The following is a 19,057-nucleotide window of genomic DNA, read 5'->3' as shown; positions in this document are numbered from 1 at the left end:
CATCTTAAAGATCAAGAACATTTATTTCCTGTGTGTCCTTTTGTGATTCAGAGCTTACTGTGGAAAAAAGGCTGTCAGTCATTAAGGTAAAACAAGTCTAGTGGCATATCTTCATCATCATAATTTTCATTTATAGCCCGACTTTATCTCTGAGACTTAAAGCAGACTACAAAAAAATGAGAAGCAATTCAGTCAGCTTCAAGACTAAGAATGTTTGTTGCAATATGAGCTTTCCTGAGTGATCATGGTCCACTTCTTCAGATAGATCTGTAAAGGGAAAGCTTTGAAGGAAAAGAAGTTTGAGTCCATCTCAGACGGCGTGTGTGGCCATTTCACCACGTGGTCATGCAAAGCTACCGAGCTTCGCTCTCAGTAACAATGGGACAAGCGGATCCTAGCCGGCACCTATTGGCAGGCTAGGCTCCTGGCCGAGAGCCTATGGAACTCTCGGCCACTGTAAATAGCCAACCACTTGTGTGTGGGTGTGTTTGGGGGTGCAGGGTTGTGCATATATAAACCAGCCTGTGAGCTGGTTACTCTCGTCTTGTTCTGAGCTGAAATAAAGTATGAGAGCTGAAATCACTAGTAACTCTCAGTACTTTTCACTGGCGACGAAGGTGGAATTCTAACTCCCAGGAACAATGACCCAGACGAAGATTTGAGCACTGCGCTGACACTGCTGCAAGCCGCTCCGCTTCGCACCCTGGTTCTCCGGTAGCCGCTCACCGCTCTGCTCCTCGCTCCATACCTTGCCCTGCTGACCCCGAGAGCAGCAGCGCTTCCTGCCTCACTCCAGCCGCCGCTGTTCCCGAGCTACCCTCACCACGGGTAGCGGTACGATGGCGACCTCCCAGGAAAGCATTGCCGCTTTTGACATCTCCTGCCCCGCACAGTGGGAGACCTGGCTCGAGATCCTGGAGAGCTACTTCAACTGCCACAGCATCGTAGACCCGGGCAAGAAAAAAGCCCATCTCTCCCGGTCCTGTGCCATAGACATCGTCTTGCTGCTTAAGGACCTCATTGTGCCTAAGCAGACCAAGGACGAGTCCTATACAGTGCTGGTGAAAGCGCTGACCGACCACCTTTCACCAAAACCCACAAAGTTTGCTGAGCGCATGGACTTTTTGTGCGGGTCCAGGGGCCAGACGAGCCGGCCTCCGAGTTCCTATCCCACCTGGCGGATACCTTGCTAAACTAGTTACTTTTGGGTCTCTGGGAACCCAAACTCCGAAGGAAAATGGTTAGCCAGGACGACCTGGACCTAGACAAGGCGCTCAGAGAGGCCGCGGCCTATGAGAAGGCGCACCAAGACCGCCGCGTGCGGGCGGTCCATCGCACGCAAGCAACGCTCGAGTCGGATGACTCCGAGAATGAGGAAGTGCTCCAGGTTCGCCGCCGTTCCTCCCAGCAGCATCGCCCAGGGGGAGCACCATCGGCCAAAGCTCCCTCTGCATCGTCCCAATGCGTCAGCTGTGGGGAAGCGCACGAACGCCAGGTTTGCCGCTTCAGGGACGCCGTCTGCCGCTCCTGCAACAAGCCAGGCCATCTGGCCCAGGTTTGCCGCTCCCGATGACAGCCTCAGAAGACTTCGGCCCACTAGACAGCAGCAGATCTACCCACCGACCTCCATACCCTCTCTGCCCACCAGCAGCAGCACCAGGTATGTAACTTGCCCCCCGATGGCCCAAATAAGGTGCACGTGACGGTGCTGATAGAGGGGTCCCCCTGCAGCATGGAAATAGACACTGGCTCAAACTATTCCATAATTTCGAAGGAAACGCTGCGCTCGTTCTGCCCATGGGGGGGACCCCCTCTGCGTAAGCCACAGGGGTTTAGGTTACGGGACTTTAACAAGTTGGTTTGGGGCTGGGGCAAGTTTACAGTGCAGTTTCAGGACTTCTGTGGACAATTGGACTTGCTGGTGGTGGTGGGGCGGCTCTCCAGTCTGCTGGACTTTCTTGGTTCGGGCCCCTGGGATTTACAATCGCGGGGGTGAACAGCTCCGGGCTGAGGACTTTGTGGCTCTGTGCAGTGAGTTCCCCGGGGTTTTTGATGGCACACTTGGCCGCTACACAGGAGCTCCCGTTTCCCTAGACCTTGACCCGGTTATCCGCCCCATCCAGGTTAAGGCCAGGCACCCCCCCCCCCATTGCGATGAGGCCAAAGATCGAGGCGGAGCTTGGTTGCCCAGGAGGTGTTAGAGCCCGTCGCTTCCAAAAGGTCCATCTCCTCCGGTCCTATGGCATAGACACCGTCTTGCTACTTAGGGACCTCATTGTAGTCACCCCCGTCAAGCCAAATGGCGACGTGCGGATTTGTGCGGACTATAAGTGCACTTTGAACAAAGCCCTCCAAGACCTCGCGTATCCGGTACCGGTGGTCAGCCATGTGTTAGCCGCACTGGCGGGGGTGAGGAGTTTCGGCAAACTGGACTTGGCACAGGCCTACCAGCAACTGCCGGTGGATGCTGCCATGGCAGAAGCCCAAACGATAGCGACACACAAGGGGGCTTTCAAAGTACATAGACTCCAGTTTGGGTTATCGGTTGCACTGGGAATCTTTCAATCTTTCATGAACAATTTGTTAAAAGGTATTCCAGGAGTGCAGCCGTTTCTAGACAACGTGCTCATTGCGGCCCCGAATACCTCGATCTTCACCGGCCGACTGCGGGCGGTGCTCCAGCGTTTCAACACAGCCAGGCTGAAGGTCAAGCAGGAGAAATGCTTGCTCGGGGTTCCCAAGGTGGAGTTCTTGGGGTTCGCCGTAGACTCCCAGGGTACCACCCAATGGAAGAGAAAACAACGGCTATCTCTCAGGCTCCCCCACCTACGTCCAAAACGGAATTACAGGCTTTCCTAGGCCTGTTAAACTTTTATCACTCTTTTCTCCCTCTGAAGGCCGCTGTGGCAGAACCTCTGCACCGCCTGCTGGATAAAAACACTCCGTGGGTCTGGTGCCCAGAGCACGCTTCCTGTCTGCGGAGCCCATCGTTGTATGCCCGTCCACACGCAGTGGGCATCGGCGGTTTGTTGTTGTTTTTTTACTTAGTTTGCGCATGCGCATAGGCAGCCATGTGCAAAAAACCCCATCTTACATTTTAATTTTAAAGGTAAGGACTTACCTTTAAAGTTTAAAGAGCAAAGTAGCCTCCCTGAGGTCCCGGACACCTCCGAAATGCTAAACTAAGGCCCTTTTCTTTTTTTAAAAAAACAAACGCCAAGGCGAAGCTTTGCCCAAGTGCATAGCGCCAACCTTTGAAAAAAATGGTGGGCGAAAATCGGAAGCCTCAGGCGAACGGAAGTGGCTCTGCAACGTTGGAGAGCGATCAGACGGGGGGTTAAGCGATTACAACCGATGTACTCAGGATACCACCACTTGGGGACCTAGTGGCAGAGTACAACGGTTTAAAGGGCTTTGCAACAGTTAGGGACGGAAGGCAGATGTTCTACGTGTGAACGCCGGTAAGTACACCGATTGCAACCGGCACCTATACCATTGCAAACGCCGCGTCTGAACGCACCCAAAGAGTTTTTTCTCAAATGCTAGAGTGGCCCCTGCAATGTGCCCTGCGTGATGATGTCAAACCACCCCCCCTGAAACACAGTAAGGACTTGGTGGCAACATAAGTATTTTTGCTTATGTTCACCCTTCATACAGCTCAGGTTCACCTCTTATCTTTCATACTATTTCTTACTATTGGTGTGTTCTAAGATTTATAGATGTGTTCTAAGATTTATAGATTTATAGCTTGACGAAGTTCCTATTTTATATGCCAGTAAAGGTTTTTGTATTGTATTGACCTCTTATATTTGGAGTTATTTTTTTCCCTCCTCCATTTTAACCTCACAACAAACCCATGAGGAGAGAGATGGATTGGCAGAAGGTCACCTACTAGGGTTCCCAATCTCTAGGTGGGGCCTGGAGTTCACCCAGAATTATAACTGATCTCCAGATGATAGAGGAGTTGCGGTGGCTCAAGTGGTTAAGACACTGAACTGCAGGCTGTGGAAGGTCAGTAGTTCAGCAGTTCGAGACCCGGGGGCCGCATGATGGAGTGAGCTCCCATCTCTAGTTCCAGCTCCTGCCAACCTAGCAGTTCAAAAGCAAGAAATTGCAAGTAGATAAATAGGGACCACTTCGGTGGGAAGGTAACAGCGTTCCGTGTGCCTCGACGTCTAGTCATGCCGGCCACATGACCACGGAAACGTCTTCGGACAGCGCTGGCTCTTCGGCTTTGAAACGGAGATGAGCACCGCAACCCTAGAGATCGACTCGACTGGCTTTCGAGCAAGGGAAGCTTTACCTTTTACCAGATGATAGACATCTGTTCCGCTGGAGAAAATGGCTGGTTTGGAGGGTGGACTCTGTGTAAGGTTACCAGACCTACTGGTGGAGGTGAGGGTCCCCCGCCTCCAGGCCCCACCGCCCCGCTACCGGTCATCTGACTGACGAGGGCGCCTTACCCAGAAAAAGAGCAAGGTTCAGTCGACATTGCAGCAACTTGTATCTGTCACTTCTGATGTGACCCAGAAGTGACCTCATCACATCGGTGACATCAGGGCAACTCTCTGGTATTTGAGCAAAAACTGAACGGTAGAAGCCAAGTTTACCATAGACGTTTCCTCAAACACTAGAGTGTTGCCCTGAAGGTGCTGCGTGCTGACATCACTTCCGGATCACTTTGGAAGTGACGTAGACGTGTCGCTACAACATCGCTGGACCTCCTTTCCGCTCCCAGGAGGGCGTCCTCCCCATTCCATGCCGGTGCTTGGCGAGAACAGGGTTGAGAAAGGGGAGGGACCTCAGTAGGGTATAATGCCATAGAGTTAGGGTTGCCAGGAGGAACCTGGCAACCCTAACTCTATGGCATTACACCCTACTAAAGTCCCTCCCCTCTTCCAACCCTGTCCTCCCCAAGCACCCCCCCCCAAATCTCCAGGAATTTCCCATCCCCGAGTTAGCAACCCTATCAACTGACAGGGTATCATGGTGAGCAGTGATTTGAACCTGAGTCTTCTCGGTCTTACTACAACCCAGTGAACCTGAGCCATGGCATCGGCCAATGTGTTTCCCGGCGTCTTCTTTCTTCTCCCCCAAAGCAGAGAGTGCGTCCTGCCTTTCCCTTACCTAGTAGTAGCAGTAGGTACTTCAGAAGACTCAAGAAGAAGAAAAAGAAGAAGAGGGGGAGGATGAGGAGGAGGAGATTGGATTTATACCTCGCTGTTCACTACCCAAAGGACTCTCAAGCCAGTTTACAATCTTCAGTCTACACCAGTTTGGTGTCGTGGTTAAGTGCGTGGACTCTAATCTGGGAGAACCGGGTTTGATTCCCCACTCCGCCACATGCACCTGCTGGATGACCTTGGCCAAGCCATAGTTCTGGCACAGCTGTTCTTGAAAAATAGCAGTTTCTGTCCAAACTCTCTCAGCCCCACCTACCTCATTGGCCTGCAAATCGGCTCTATGATGTGCTCCCTCTGATCCACCCCAGGTCTTCCACCAACAGGGTGCCTGTGGTGGGGAGGGGAAGGGAAAGGAGTTTGTAAGCTGCTCTGAGACACCTTTGGGTAGTGAAGGGTGGGGTATAAATCCAATCTCTTCTCTTCTTCTTCCCCTCCCCACAACAGACACCCTGTGAGGTAGGTGGGGCTGAGAGAACAGCTCTGAAAGAACTTGTGACTGACCCAAGATCACACCAGCAGCTGCGTGTGGAGGACTGGAGAATCAAACCCAGTTCTCCCAGATTAGAGTCTGCACTCTTAACCACTACACCAAACTGGATGCATTTGTGTCTTCAGGGAGCAACCATTCAAGAAGAGTTGTCTCTGTCAAAGAAGGATGCTCAGTTTGCAACCTCCCAACATCATGTGATTGACCTCAGCACCTCACGGCACCTATTTTCTAGAGCACCCATTCAGAAACAGATGCCTCCATCACGGAAGGGTGCTTGACTTGGAGAGCCAGTTTGGTGCAGTGGTTAGGAGCGAGGACTCTAATCTGGCAGAACCGGGTTTGATTCCCCACTCCTCCACATGCAGCTGCTGGTGTGACCTTGGGTCAGTCACAAGTTCTCTCTGTTCTCTCAAGAGCAGTTCTCGAAAGAGCTCTCTCAGCCCCACCTACAGGGTGTCTGTTGTGGGGAGGGGGAGAGAAAGGAGTTTGTAAACTGCTCTGAGACAGGTTTGAGTAGTGAAGGGCGGGGTATAAATCCAATCTCTTCTTCTCTAAAGTCAGGGAAGGGTGGGTGAGCCCTGGGAGATCTGGAAAATGAGCAAGTGGGTGGGGAAAAGATAGATGGCTACTAGGTACTGGGGGGGGGGAGAATGCAGGCAGGTGGGCTGGGGCGTATGGGTGGGGGAGGCTTTATTGTAAGCGGAGGACCCACTGAAACCTGGAACCGGCCCTGCTTGTGCCCTTATGTGGCATTTTTACTGTTGCAGGTTTTGGGCTCATGCAGACGTTGACCTTTTCTGTAATGTACCATGGAAGATCCCGCCACCAAGGGAGACTGTCAACGCATCAATTGTGAGGTTGGTTGTCTAGTTGGCTGCTATGGTAACAGAGGCCATGCTAGTACCTTAGGCAGGCAGTTCTGTCACAGACACGCTGTGGAACCTTCGGGGAGTCACTTAACCCTTTGTTTGTCCATCTATACAATGGGGAGAGTGTTTCTTTCTGGCCATCAAGTGGGGGCTCTGTGTTACGTTCACCGGGTGACCTTGTTCAACTGAGTGCCATAGGGATGCCTGCTTTTCCTTACAAATCATAGCAACTAAAGCGCTATATAGCTACTGAGTGGAATCCATATTGCCTGCAGGTTGACGGGTTACCGGAAACATCCCATAGCCTTGTGAGAATTTTCCCTGCACCCTGAGCAAAGCGGACGTCGTCGCCGAGACTGAGATCTGCCAGCAGAGAATTGTTAAAAGTCTGCAGAGATTTTAAAAGATAAAGCGCAGGAGAAAAAAGTCGGCGGAGGAAACTTTGCTAAGGTAAACAAAAAGAGACATCTACTGTTCAGCTGTGATGGTAATTCTGATCCGGAGTTCAGAAGGTAGCTTAAAAGAACAAGAGTTAGGTTTACGGCATCTTTTAGAAGAATGGGTTTTAATGGGATGTGCTGCAAAATTATGACATGGCTCCTTCTCTGGGAGGGAATTTATGTTGTGCGTTGGGTCTGCAAGCTCCTTGCTTGGAAGGAAACGTCCCTTCCTCTAGGAGAGTGGTTAAATGTGTGAGGAGTGTCGTTTTCAGGTTGTGATGCGATTCATTCAGGCTCAGAGGTCAACATTCTCTTGCTGATTGGGTTGCCAGCTCTGGGTTGGGAAATACCTGGAGATTTTTGGGGGGTGGAACTTGAGGAGGGCCGAGTTTGGGGAAGGGAAGGACTTCAATGGGGGTATAATGTCATAATGCCGTTTTCACCTGGTGAACTGATTTCTGTCGCCTGGAGATCAGTTGTAATTCCAGGAGATCTCCAGCCACTGCCTTGCTGAAAGGTGCAAAGGAACTTGGGTATCTGCAGGCTACGACCTCTGTTTCCAAAACTGAACACTACGTTGCGTAGAAAGGGAGGTCGCAAATTATCCCTCCCCAAAATGGAATCCCGAAAACCTGATTTAAAGAAAGATTGAACAATAGGGATCTTCAGAAAAGAGCAAGTCTAGTAGCACCTTAAAAACTAACAAAATATGTGACGGGCTGTCAGCTTTCATGAGCTATTGCTCACTTCTTCAGATACTTCTTCAGATAGTGAGCAGTAACTGACAAAAGCTCAAACGCTGCCAACATATTTTGTTAGTCTTTAAGGCGCTCCTGGCCTCTTCCTCTTTTCTGCTGCTATAGACGGACTAACATGGCTACCCATCTTGATCTATCTCAGCAGGGAACTTCGAAATCTGTGTTCTGAAATATTTAATTTACCTTTTGGTTAGCACTTTGTTTAACAGTGATCAGCAAAAATTTAGGCCCCGTTCACACGGAGGATTTGCCGCACTAAAGGCACAAATGTCAGGCGGATTTTCGGTGCGTGATCACACCGCAACATCTGGGAAGTGTAGCGCACCTGTGGCGTCCCGCCGAAGATGTGCAGTAAAAAAGTACAGCGGAAAGAGCACTAGTATCCAGAAAATGTGGGGCAGGAGCGGGCGTCTAATTACGGGAGTGCTAGTATCCTGTGGCATCCGGCGCCCATTCAGGTCCTGTCGCAAACCAGATGTTTTTTGTAAGCACATGCGCACAAACATGTAACTGAAAGCAGTGCTGCTCTGTGGAACTGTGCATGCGCACAAATGCGAAATGTTTGCCGTGCCACTTCTTTGGGTTCAGCATCGCTATGTGATCACCAGCTAACAGCCTAAGCGCAAAGCCTCGGGGGACCGTGTGATCGGGCTACTGCGCTTTATTTTGCTCCGGGGCAAACAGCCACGCCTCCCCCCCACATGTTATCTGGCCCATGTGACCGGGGCCTTAGTTAACAACCCTAACATACGAGTTTACTACCAAATTTATCCCAGATCTTCATCATATAATTAATTACACACTCTGTATCATTAATGTGTCACCATGATAGCTTTTTATCGAGAGGTTGTAACCAAACCCAAGTGCACTGAAGAGGACTCTAAAATAATTCCTGTTTGGTTGATTGGGGTGATTAATCTTCTTGTCATCTCATCCATTCAATAATCCACAGAAGTCTAGCTGCTGAAGTTCAAGTTTATGGGCTGCATCCAGACTAAATTTTCTGTCTGTGGAACAGAACTTCCTTGCCTTCTCCCTCCTGCTGACATACTGTTCTCCACAACTGTGGGGAGAAGAGATCCTGAGGAACAAAAGCAGGCAGCCTGCAGTGGGGAATGCAGAATACATGGGAATGGCTGTTTTAGTCTGGATTAAGATTTATTACTGGTGTGAGTGGAGAGTCTTTAGACTTCCTACTAGCTAACCACCCCCTGCTCCCTCCCTCCATTTTTGCTAGCCGCAAGTTGGTGGTGTGTCTACTAGTTGGTGGTGTGCTTAGGTTAGCATCTTTTCCAGTTTGTCCATGTTTTCATTTGAGTGCAGAGCCACAAAACAGCAGTCCCAAGCGGCAATGCTGACCAACATGTCATTCTGCTACTTTTTCTGAGCCAATGAGGACTGTGGGCTTAGGGTATAGTTAGAGGGAAGGATCAAGGAAAAGAGGGAAGCTCAGCCTTTTCTACCCCCTCTGATTCACCTGTGCAAATGACCCTCCTACCACGGCCCTTTTTACTCCATGTAGGTTAGCTTCTAGTTATGGGGGGTGGGGGTTGTGCTTGTGTGTGTGTGTGTGTGTGTGTGTGTGTGTGTGAGAGAGAGAGAGAGAGAGAGAGAGAGAGAGAGAGAGAGAGAGAGAGAACCTGGAAGTCATGGAGACCTACTAGGGACCTGGAGGATATTCAGAGAGGTGGCTGAATAAAGCCTTCTCCCTGCCTCCCAATATTCTAAGGAGGTCTCCCATTCAGGTATTTGCCAGAGTCGACCCTGCTTATCTTCCAATCTCTGACGAGATTGGGCTTGCCTGGGCTATCCAGGTCAGGGCTGTTAGCTTTGGGTTTTGAAACCCAACTGGTGAAAAACACTCAAAGATTTTGCAGAGGAGATATTTGCAGAGAGCAAATGGGGAGGCGGGGTTAAGAGTTAAGGATGTCTTTGCCCAACTCTTATAGAACATTAATACGATGAAGGGAAAATGCAGACTGGGAACCCTGTGTTTATTTATTGAATCTCTTTATTTAATTAAAACACTTCTGCTCCCTTTTTTCTATCAATGGTGCCTCGTTCAAATCAGGGGGCCAGCCCCCCCCCCCAATTGAACATGGCTGGCTATATGACCTTGATGTTTACCCCCAGGACCCCAAGAACTAGGAAGGTGAAGAGAAGCCTGGTCCAGGTGATGGGAGTGTGCATCTAGCCCAGGGGCTCCCAACATGACGCCCAACCATGGTGCCCACCGAGACCTTTCCTGGCACCTGCCAATGTTTTCAGAAAGTGGGTGGGGGCAGCGTCAGCTATGCAGCTGCCATGGCTGAGATGGGGGGGGATGCAGTTTGTTGGATATATTGTCTCTGTCTATGCCTAACTTGGAATGTTAAATTTCGATTCTCCTTGCCTCCTTATCATTTTATAGCTTAGGCTGGGGACTTTGGAACCTTGTTACTCTGTTCTCTGGGAATCCTTAGCTAGTAGCCTTGGCGGGCTTTTGCAGTTATTCTGATTGGCTCTGATCCATCCCCCTGACCCTTTGAATCATGTATATTATTTGGCAGCACACGTGCGCGCGCTTATTCCCATTCCTGACAGTGAATGTATGTGTAGATGACTTGCCTTTACAGACTTTCAGGGGTCATTTCCTGTGGGAGCGCACAGGAGCAGAGCTCCGGCAGTAAGGAGCCCAGGGGGTGGGCACATGCAACAAGCCCTGTCCCCTGCTCCCAGCAGCCCTCAGTCGGGCCATGGGGAGCAAGAAGCAGTCAGGTAAGTTGCAGAGCCCCACCCCCCGGCCCACCTTCAGGTACAAGCTCTCCCTCCTCTGTGAGGGCAGATATGCACGTTCCCCCCCCCCATAGCTAGCAATCCAAAACAGTCCAGTGGCACCTTTAAGACCAAGTTTTATTCAGGTACAAGCTCTCCCTCCTCTGCGAGGACAGATCTGCATGTTCCCCCTCCCCCCAATAGCTAGCAATCCAAAACAGTCCAGTGGAGCCTGAGTGGTGAGTGTTGCCTTCTGACACACGTCCGGTGATGTCAGGGTGTGTGGCATATGCAAATAAGTTATGGTAATGAGTTATGCTAATGAGCTCCTGCCCCTCTTTTTCTATGAAATGACCCCAGCAGACTCCAATAAACTTTACTCCTTTGGAAAGGAAGTTGTGGGGAACTGATTTGCTGCAGGACTCTGCCAGCCAGGTGGGGCTTTTGCCCAGCCAGGCTTCTGATTGGCCACTGGAGATTTAATCAGTGGAATGAACTTTTAAGAACATTGCTTGGGCAGCAGCTGTCACCAGAGCAGGAGGAAGGTGAGCTGCGGCAGCCATTTTGTGTTTGGCTCCACCTCCCGTGGCAGCCATTTTGTGCTAGTGGCCACAGCGCTGTGTCAGAATTCCAAAACTGCCCACAGGTTCAGAAAGGGTTGGGACCCCCTGCCCCTCGCAGTTTGGGGCATTGTCACGAGTTTGCGTCGCTTTTAGGGGTTGAGGATAGTGGGGCGGGTATCCAAAGGGAAAATCGAGGCTTGGCGGTGCATTCCCTCAGACTCCTGGTTTCACTTATATTACCTCACAAGGTGGACCCTGTTGGGTTCGCAGGCCAAGTTTTCCGTCGCAACCCTTTCACAGCTTGTTTCCTGCCTACAACCCCGACCTCTATCCTTCCTGGGTATGCCGATCGCCCTCCTCTTTATTCCCCTCTAACACCTGCCTCACTTCAGAGCAAATTAGTTACAGGGCCGGCCGGCTGCTGGTGTTTGCCAGCAGGTAACCATCCTTCTTCATCTCGAGCGCTCCAGCGTTGGCGCCCGGGGCCAAGCCTGTTGGTTCTTCCCCCTTGAGTTGCCGGCGAACCACGTTTTGGAGAGCCGCCGGCTCTACTGGATCCTCCCGGTGTCCCTTCGTTGCCGGGAGGCGCACCTGGTCCCTGGCTCGCCCCTTTAGTGCCTCGACTTGTGGTGGGTGTCCGTCCTCGGTGTTGGTGCCCCGACCATCTTCCTCGCTGTCCTCTGGAGTCCCAGGCTGGTGGGTTGGCCGGGTGAGCGTCGCCTGACAGCCATCCCATGAAATAGCCCGACTGCTGAGGAGGGAACTGAGTGCTGAGCCTTCTGAGGAGAAGACCCCATTCAGGACAGCAGGAAGGGTGGGGCAAAGATGCACCATAAAGCACCTCCTCATACCGATTCATGGCTCGGGAAGGCGGCCTGGACAGCTTCACGGCTGACCTTCTGTCCAGGCTTTGAATGTGTCCCTTTTGGACAGCTCCCCTGCTAATGAGTCCTCAGACTGCAACCCCAACTATCCCGCTGGATGGAGCTAGGCTGAACTGGCTGAACTGGAAATAGGGGAGATGACCTCAGCCCACAGAGAGAGGAAACCAAGGCCTCTGGGCTCAAGTAGGGTTAGTTGTCCGTGGTGGAAAACTCCTTGTGGGTACATAACCCACAACAGCCCACTACAGAGACTCTCCCAGCCAATGTTCCCTCTAAGCTGTGGAGTCTTGTGAGCAAAAATTCTACTTTGTGAGCTACTGGCATTAAAGTTGTGAGCAGCTGATTTGGCCGCTGCATAAATTAGTTTGCTCTGGAGCCATCCTTCTTGAGCTATGAAAAAAATGTGTGAGCTGGAGGCTAAAAAAATATGAGCTAGCTCACACTAACTCAGCTTAGAGGGAACACTGCTCCCAGCTATGCCATATAGCTGAAAGTGCTCAAGACATTTTATGGGGTTTCTTATCCATTCCTCAGTTGTATATTTGATCTCAACTAGTGGGACTCTGGGGGCTGCGGTGGCTCAGCGGTTAAGAGGCTGAACTGCAGGCCGGAAGGTCTGTAGTTTGGCAGTTCGAGACCCGAGTGCTGCGTGATGGAGTGAGTTCCCGTCTCTGGCCCCAGCTCCTGCCAACTTAGCAGTTCGAAAGCAAGAAATTGCAAAGTAGGATAAATAGGTACCGCTTCGGTGGGAAGGGAACAGCGTTCTGTGCACCTTGGTGTCTAGTCATGCCGGCCACATGACCATGGAAACGTATTTGGACAGCGCTGGCTCTTTGGCTTGGAAACAGAGATGAGCACCGCCCCCTAGAGTTGGATTCGACTGGCTTTCGAGGCGGGGAAACCTTTACCTTAGTGGGACTCTGACCAGCCTTGAGGGAAATCTGGACCAGAACTTCTCCAGATTCTAGTATCTTGGAACTAACAAAACAACATGAAACGGACTGCTGAACATTTTACCCCCTTTTTCTCCCACAAACAAAACTATTCTTTAATTGCTTTACTGTAACTAACGTACCAAACTGTCATCATACATTATATTGTTCTAGAAACCCAAATATTGTCCTTCCAGAATACTCGCTGGAAAGCTAAGTCATAAGGTAATATTTATAATGTTCTAGGCATTTTTTGTGCCAGTATGCATGTGTGTGTGCGTGTGCGCACACATGCCTGGAAGTCATGGTTAATTTCTGGCAATCCCTAGTGGGGCTTGGACATTTCAGAGAGGTGGCTTGCTATTGCCTGCCTCTGCGTCCTGGCCCTGGTATTCCTTGGAGGTCTCCCGTCCAGGGTCAGCCCTGTTTAGCTTCTGAGATTGGGGCAATCTAGGTCACAGCCATGTTCTGGGCATTTTTTATTTGTCTGCAGTGGGTACCTTGAGGCCTCCACACACCCCAGAGAAATGTGGGTAGAACCTGACGGTGCGGGACATGGAGCCGTATTGCTTGCTGTGCTCATTTCTGGGAACTCCAGATCGTCACCCAGAGACACCTGAGGATTTTAAAGTGGGGGAAATGTTGGGTGACTTTACGTTGTGCTTATGGGGCTGTAATCACGGTCCCTTGCCTTCCTGTGATCTTATAGGGGTGAGGCATATATGGCAGAGAAAGTTTGTCTGTTGGCTGTAAATTCCTCAGTTTCTCCAGTTCTTATGAAGATAGATTCAGGTGGGTAGCCGACGTGTGTTGGTCTGAAACAACAGAACAAAGTTTGAATCCAGTGGCCCCTTTAAGAACAACAATGTTTAAATCTGGGCACAAGCTTTCGTGTGCATGGTCTCTTCTTCAGATATTTGGACACAAAACTTCTATCCAGAACTAAACGTTGCTGGGCTTAAAGGTGCCACTGGACTCAAACTTTGTTCTGCCGCTTCAGGCCACCCACCTGGATGGATCTGTCTTTGTTCCTAGTGTAATAATCATGGTCTTGGAGTCGCGGCATCCAGGATACAATACAGGCTGGTGGCTGGAATGAGACACTGGTGAATGTAGGTTGTAATGGCTTTTGATCAGTAATGATTGTGAAGTGACATCCGTATCGGTGCAAGAGAAAAGGGTAAACAGCATTTACACTTTCCGCACAACAACCAAAGCTCCTCTTTCTGTTGGTGAATAGCAGTGCTCGACTGAGATAATCTGCTGGCATATGCTATGGTGCACACATAACCATTCGAATCTGTTTGTGTCAGTATAGTGCCAAACCCTGCTGGGCTGGCATCCACTATAAGGTCAGTGTTTTTCTTTTGATCAAAGTATGCCATTGTTATATTACTAGAGAAAGATGTCTTCAGGCAAGTTAAGACTGCTTGATGGTTGGTTGTGCACTCCCGTACTTTATTCTTGCTTGTGAGCTCTCAGAAGGGATGAGTGATGGTTGTGAGGCTGGGAATGAAATGTCCACAGTATGTAACAAGGCCAAGTAAACTTCTGAATTCAAATGAAGTGTTTGGGCCTGACACTTCCTGTACGGCTGCCACTTACTTTGGATCAGGACAGAGTAAAACAGTTGGCAGAGAAAACCTATACAAATAAATCTAATTTATCATTATAGTTGTACTTCTCAGAATGGAATGTGAGATTACATTATTGTAGGTAAAGTAGAACAGCGTCACGTCTGTCATCGGGTTCCTGTTGAGTTGTCCTGAACACAAGAATGTCATCCCTGAGGTTGAACACCAGGTGAGGTTTCCTGGATTACATTCTGAAAAATTTCAGCAGCAGCAGCAGCAGCAGCAGCAGCAGCAGCAGCAGCAGCAGCAGAAGAGATTGGATTTATACCCCGCCTTTCACTACCCACGGGAGTCTCAGAGCGGCTTACAAACTCCTTCCCCTCCCCACAACAGACACCCTGTGAGGTAGGTGGGGCTGAGAGAGCTCTGACAGAAACTGCTCTTGAAGAAGAAGAAGAGATTGGATTTATACCTTGCCTTTCACTACCCAATGGAGTCTCAGAGCGGCTTACAAACTCCTTTCCCTTCCCCTCCCCACCACAGGCACCCTGTTGGTGGAAGACCTGGGGTGGATCAGAGGGAGCGGATCATAGAGCCGATCTGCAGGCCAACGAGGCAGCGGTGATGGCAGCAAAGAAGACTTTCTCCTTGCCACCACTGCGGCAGCAGAGCCTCGCCCAGCTCAATTGTTTAAAGTGGTTCCCGACCTGATAACACCAGACCCTGTCAGTGATGACAATTTGGCCCTCAGGTGTGATGTTTTTGCAAGGTTCTTTGCTGATAACTTTTCCCCATCATTCGTTCCTAATCGGAGGCCAAGCTGAGTGCAGACCCGGTACCTGTGGTGTCGGAAGCGCCTGCTTGTCCTTCTGTGATGGATAGTTGCAGACTGATTCTACCTGTGCGTGCCGACAGGGTCCTTGGGAGTGCAAGGACCACCGCGTGTGCTCTGGAGCCACACCCACCTTATTTCTCAGAGCTAGGCCGTAGCCACTTTGCCTAATTACAAGATTTAGGTGGGGGCTCAGACCAGCATGGCTACCCACCTGAATCTGTCTCCTGAATAAAGTTACCATGTGTTGATTTTTAAAAAAATACGTTCCTGGCATCCACAGATGGTGACCCCAGTCATGAAATTAGAAGACGCCTGCTCCTTGGGAGCAAAGTGATGGCAAACCTAGACAAGAATAATAAAAAGCAGAGACATCACCCTGTCAACAAAAGTCCATATAGTCAAAGCGATGGTATTCCCAGTAGTACTGTATGGCTGTGAGAGTTGGACCATAAGGAAGGCTGAGCGCCGAAGAATAGATTGTTTCGAATTATGGTGCTGGAGAAGACTCTTGAGAGTCCCTTGGACTGCAAGGAGATCAAATCAGTCAGTCCTAAAAGAAATCAACCCTGACTGTTCCCTGGAAGGCCAGATACTGAAGCTGAAGCTCAAATACTTTGGCCACCCAATGAGAAGGGAGCCCTCACTGGAGAAGACCCTGATGCTGGGAAAGATTGAAGGTACAAGAAGACGGGGACGGCAAAGGATGAGATGGTTATATAGTGTTATCGATGCAACGAATATGAAATTGAGCAGACTTCAGAGCATGACGGAGGGCTGGTGTGATGTGGTCCATGGGGTCATAAAGAGTCGGACTCGACTGTGCGACTGAACAACAACAACATTGTGAGAAAGAGGTACTTTTCTCCCTTTCTCACAATACAAGAACTCGTGGGCACTCCATGAAACTGCTGAGCGGTCGGGTTAGAACGGGTAAAAGGAAGTACTTCTTCACCCAAAGAGTGATGAACACATGGAATTCACTGCCGCAGGAAATGGTGGAGGCTACAAGCATGGACGGCTTCAAAAGGGAATTAGATAAGCATATGGAGCAGAGGTCCATCAGTGGCTATTAGCCACAAGGTATAGATAGGGGCTCTGGGGCAAGTGATGCTCTGTCTTCTTGGTGCTAGGGGGGGGTCAACAGTGGGAGGGCTTCTAATGTCCTGGCCCCACTGCTGGACCTCCTGATGGCACTGGTATTTCTGGCCACTGTGTGACACAGAGTGTTGGACTGGATGGGCCTTTGGCCTGATCCAACATTGGCGTCTCTTATGTTCTTAACAAACCCTCTGCATATTCCTGCATGACGATGTGCTGATTACTGAATGGATTTAGGCAAAGCACTTTGGCTTCGGGATGAAACAGCAGAGTGGCTGTTTCCCCTTCCAGGGGCAGGACAGCCTCCTGTCCATCACAGTGGGGCAACCAGGGATTCTATAAAGTTTTTCTGCTGCAGGCAGGATAACATCCCCTGCAGCTTGCTTTTGTCTGGCGGCTGCCTGGAAAGCTCCACTGCTGACCTGCCCTCCAGGTCCCAATTCTTTTCCTAGTTTCTAGACCAGGAATCCCCAACGTGGTGCTCATGGGCGCCATGGTGGCCCCAGATGTTTTGAGGAAGGGGGTGGGGCCAGATAGGGCTTTTGCCCAGCAAGGCTTCTGATTGTCTACTTGAGGTTTGATTGGCGGCTGTGCAGATTTTTTAAAATGTTGCTTTGGCTTCAGAAACTGGTGCTTACTTCAAAAATCTGCTGCCTTAAGGGTGATGGCTACCCTTACAAAGATGCCACCTGCCAGTTCATAGCTGTACTTAGGCCCCGGTCACACGGGCTGGAAAATGCGGGGGGGAAGCGTGGCTGTTTGCCCCGGGGCAAACTAACACGCGACGGCGAGATCAGACGTCTGGTTGAGGTCCCGTCGAGGTCCCGTGGCTAGGGGGGAGGTGCCGATCACATCACAGGCAAAGAAGCGGGGCGGGGCGGCAAACGTTTTTTTTTTTTAACTTTTTAAAACTGAAGTGTGCGTATGCTCCGTTGGGTGCTTGTGCGCATCCGTGGAGCCTTGGGGGAAAAAATGACCTGTTTGCGAGGGGACATGGGCGGCCGCCGGATGCCACCGGAAACGCGATCAGACGCCCGCCCTTGCTCCGCGGTTTCCGGAAACTAGTATTTCCGAGGTACTAGTTTTTTGCCGCACATCTTCAGAGGGAAGCCTCGGTTGAGCCACGGGAGCTCTACGCTTCCCAGATGTGGCGGTGAGATCGCGCCCGGAAAATCTGCCTATCTTCCGTCTCTCTAGCGTGGCTACTGCTCCGTGTGACCGCAGCCTTAGTTCGCTATCTCTTATTGTAAGGTGCTACATCATCCAACTGTCCCTATTTAGGAGGGTGAGGCCCAATTTTTGTGCAGCCTATTTTTTTTTCATTTCCCCCCAAAAAACCTTTATTAGCATAGATAAAATACAGCATGGATCATATTTTAAAATGCATATCAAAATTATGTAAATATAAACAGTCAATCCACCGGGGCTTTGACTTTATATTCTCTTACCCTTATAGCGATAGAAAGAAATCGCGCTACTGAGAAAGTAATGTGAGGGCGAAGATCTGATAAAAGGAAACATATAAGTCTCTCTTCAGATAGACTATGCTTATTGTGCAGAAAGGGGCTGATTAGAACATCCCAAATTCTATTATAAAATTCACAGCTGAGCAAGATGTGAGCAATCGATTCTGGGGTGCAGCCTATTTTACATTTGGGGGAAAATATTTTTTTAAAATGTGTCAGCGACATATATACATAGAGTTGCCATTCCTGATGTTTCAAGCCCAAAAGAGCCAAAAAGAGTCCTGATGTTGCATTTCTGTGTGCCCGGGGATCTAACGCATGTTGCTTTTTGCATGCACATGCAGGAGGAACGGAGGCTGCTATCCTACACACAAGAATCTGGCTGTAAACTCAGGGGGGCTTACAGTGACATAAAGACACACACTTGATCGGACTGTGTAGCATTATCTAGCACACACACAGCCAGCCATTTCATGCGCTGCAGATATGGCGAAGTCCATTTTGAACTGTTACGTAGGGTAACCTGTTACAAAAGCCGGCAGGCTGCTTTGGCTTATCACCCAGAGCGTGCCTTGCCTCCTTTTACACAGCTCTCTCCCCACACAGTAAACATATAGCCTGCTCCAAAAGCGATCATTTGTTTAATAAGTGCAGTCAGATTTCAATTAAACACATATAACAGAGGAAAGCGTTACAGTTCTATGGTTGCCACCTTCGGAAGACCAAAAAAACCCCAGGAGATGTTTCCCAACTGACTACTCCAAAAGAGTGATCGCTAGGCGTGACAAAGCTCCTTTTAAAGACGCCTCCTATTTAAAGCGCTGATCATTGCTACTCACTAAAGGAATATATTCCTCACCTCCCAGCCCCAGAAGAGGACCTTTGCACCAGTCTTTATAACAAGAGCCCCAAAGAGGAGGGACACACACAAGAGGAGGCGACATGCCCTCTAAAAAAAAAAAAAAAGCGTGCACCCCTGGCCACCCTCTCGTTAGAATAAAGCAGGGGTCCAGCCGGCACCTTGAAGCCGAACTCCCGTTTATTCCCGCTTCCGCACCGGGCTTGCATTTCTAGTACCTGCAGCCAACCCCGCCGGCTGCGCTCCCACGTGCCATCCTAAGGCTCCCGGGCGCGCCCCCCGCGCCTCTCCCGCAGCCGCGCTCGCCTTTTTTGCAAAGACAAAGGACAGCGGCGGCGGGGGGGGGGAACGC

General features: G+C 50.3%; 1 protein-coding gene across 1 annotated transcript in view; it reads left to right on the top strand.

Moving 5' to 3' along the window:
• Nucleotides 1-14,650: 14,650 nt before the first annotated feature.
• Nucleotides 14,651-19,057, top strand: part of LOC107109638 (microtubule-associated protein tau-like) — a gene marked incomplete at its 3' end in the record, with an annotated part of 94,733 nt that continues 90,326 nt past the window's right edge. The window contains exon 1 of the mRNA XM_015410310.1: nt 14,651-14,676. Coding sequence (XP_015265796.1) covers nt 14,651-14,676 — 26 coding nt within the window. The remainder of the gene's footprint in view (nt 14,677-19,057) is intronic.

Source organism: Gekko japonicus, unplaced genomic scaffold (genome assembly GCF_001447785.1).
Source record: "Gekko japonicus isolate JY-2015 unplaced genomic scaffold, Gekko_japonicus_V1.1 scaffold1360, whole genome shotgun sequence".
NCBI classification, from domain to species: domain Eukaryota; kingdom Metazoa; phylum Chordata; class Lepidosauria; order Squamata; family Gekkonidae; genus Gekko; species Gekko japonicus.
Note: the sequence above shows the minus strand (reverse complement) of the source record. Positions and strands in the feature narration are given on the sequence as shown.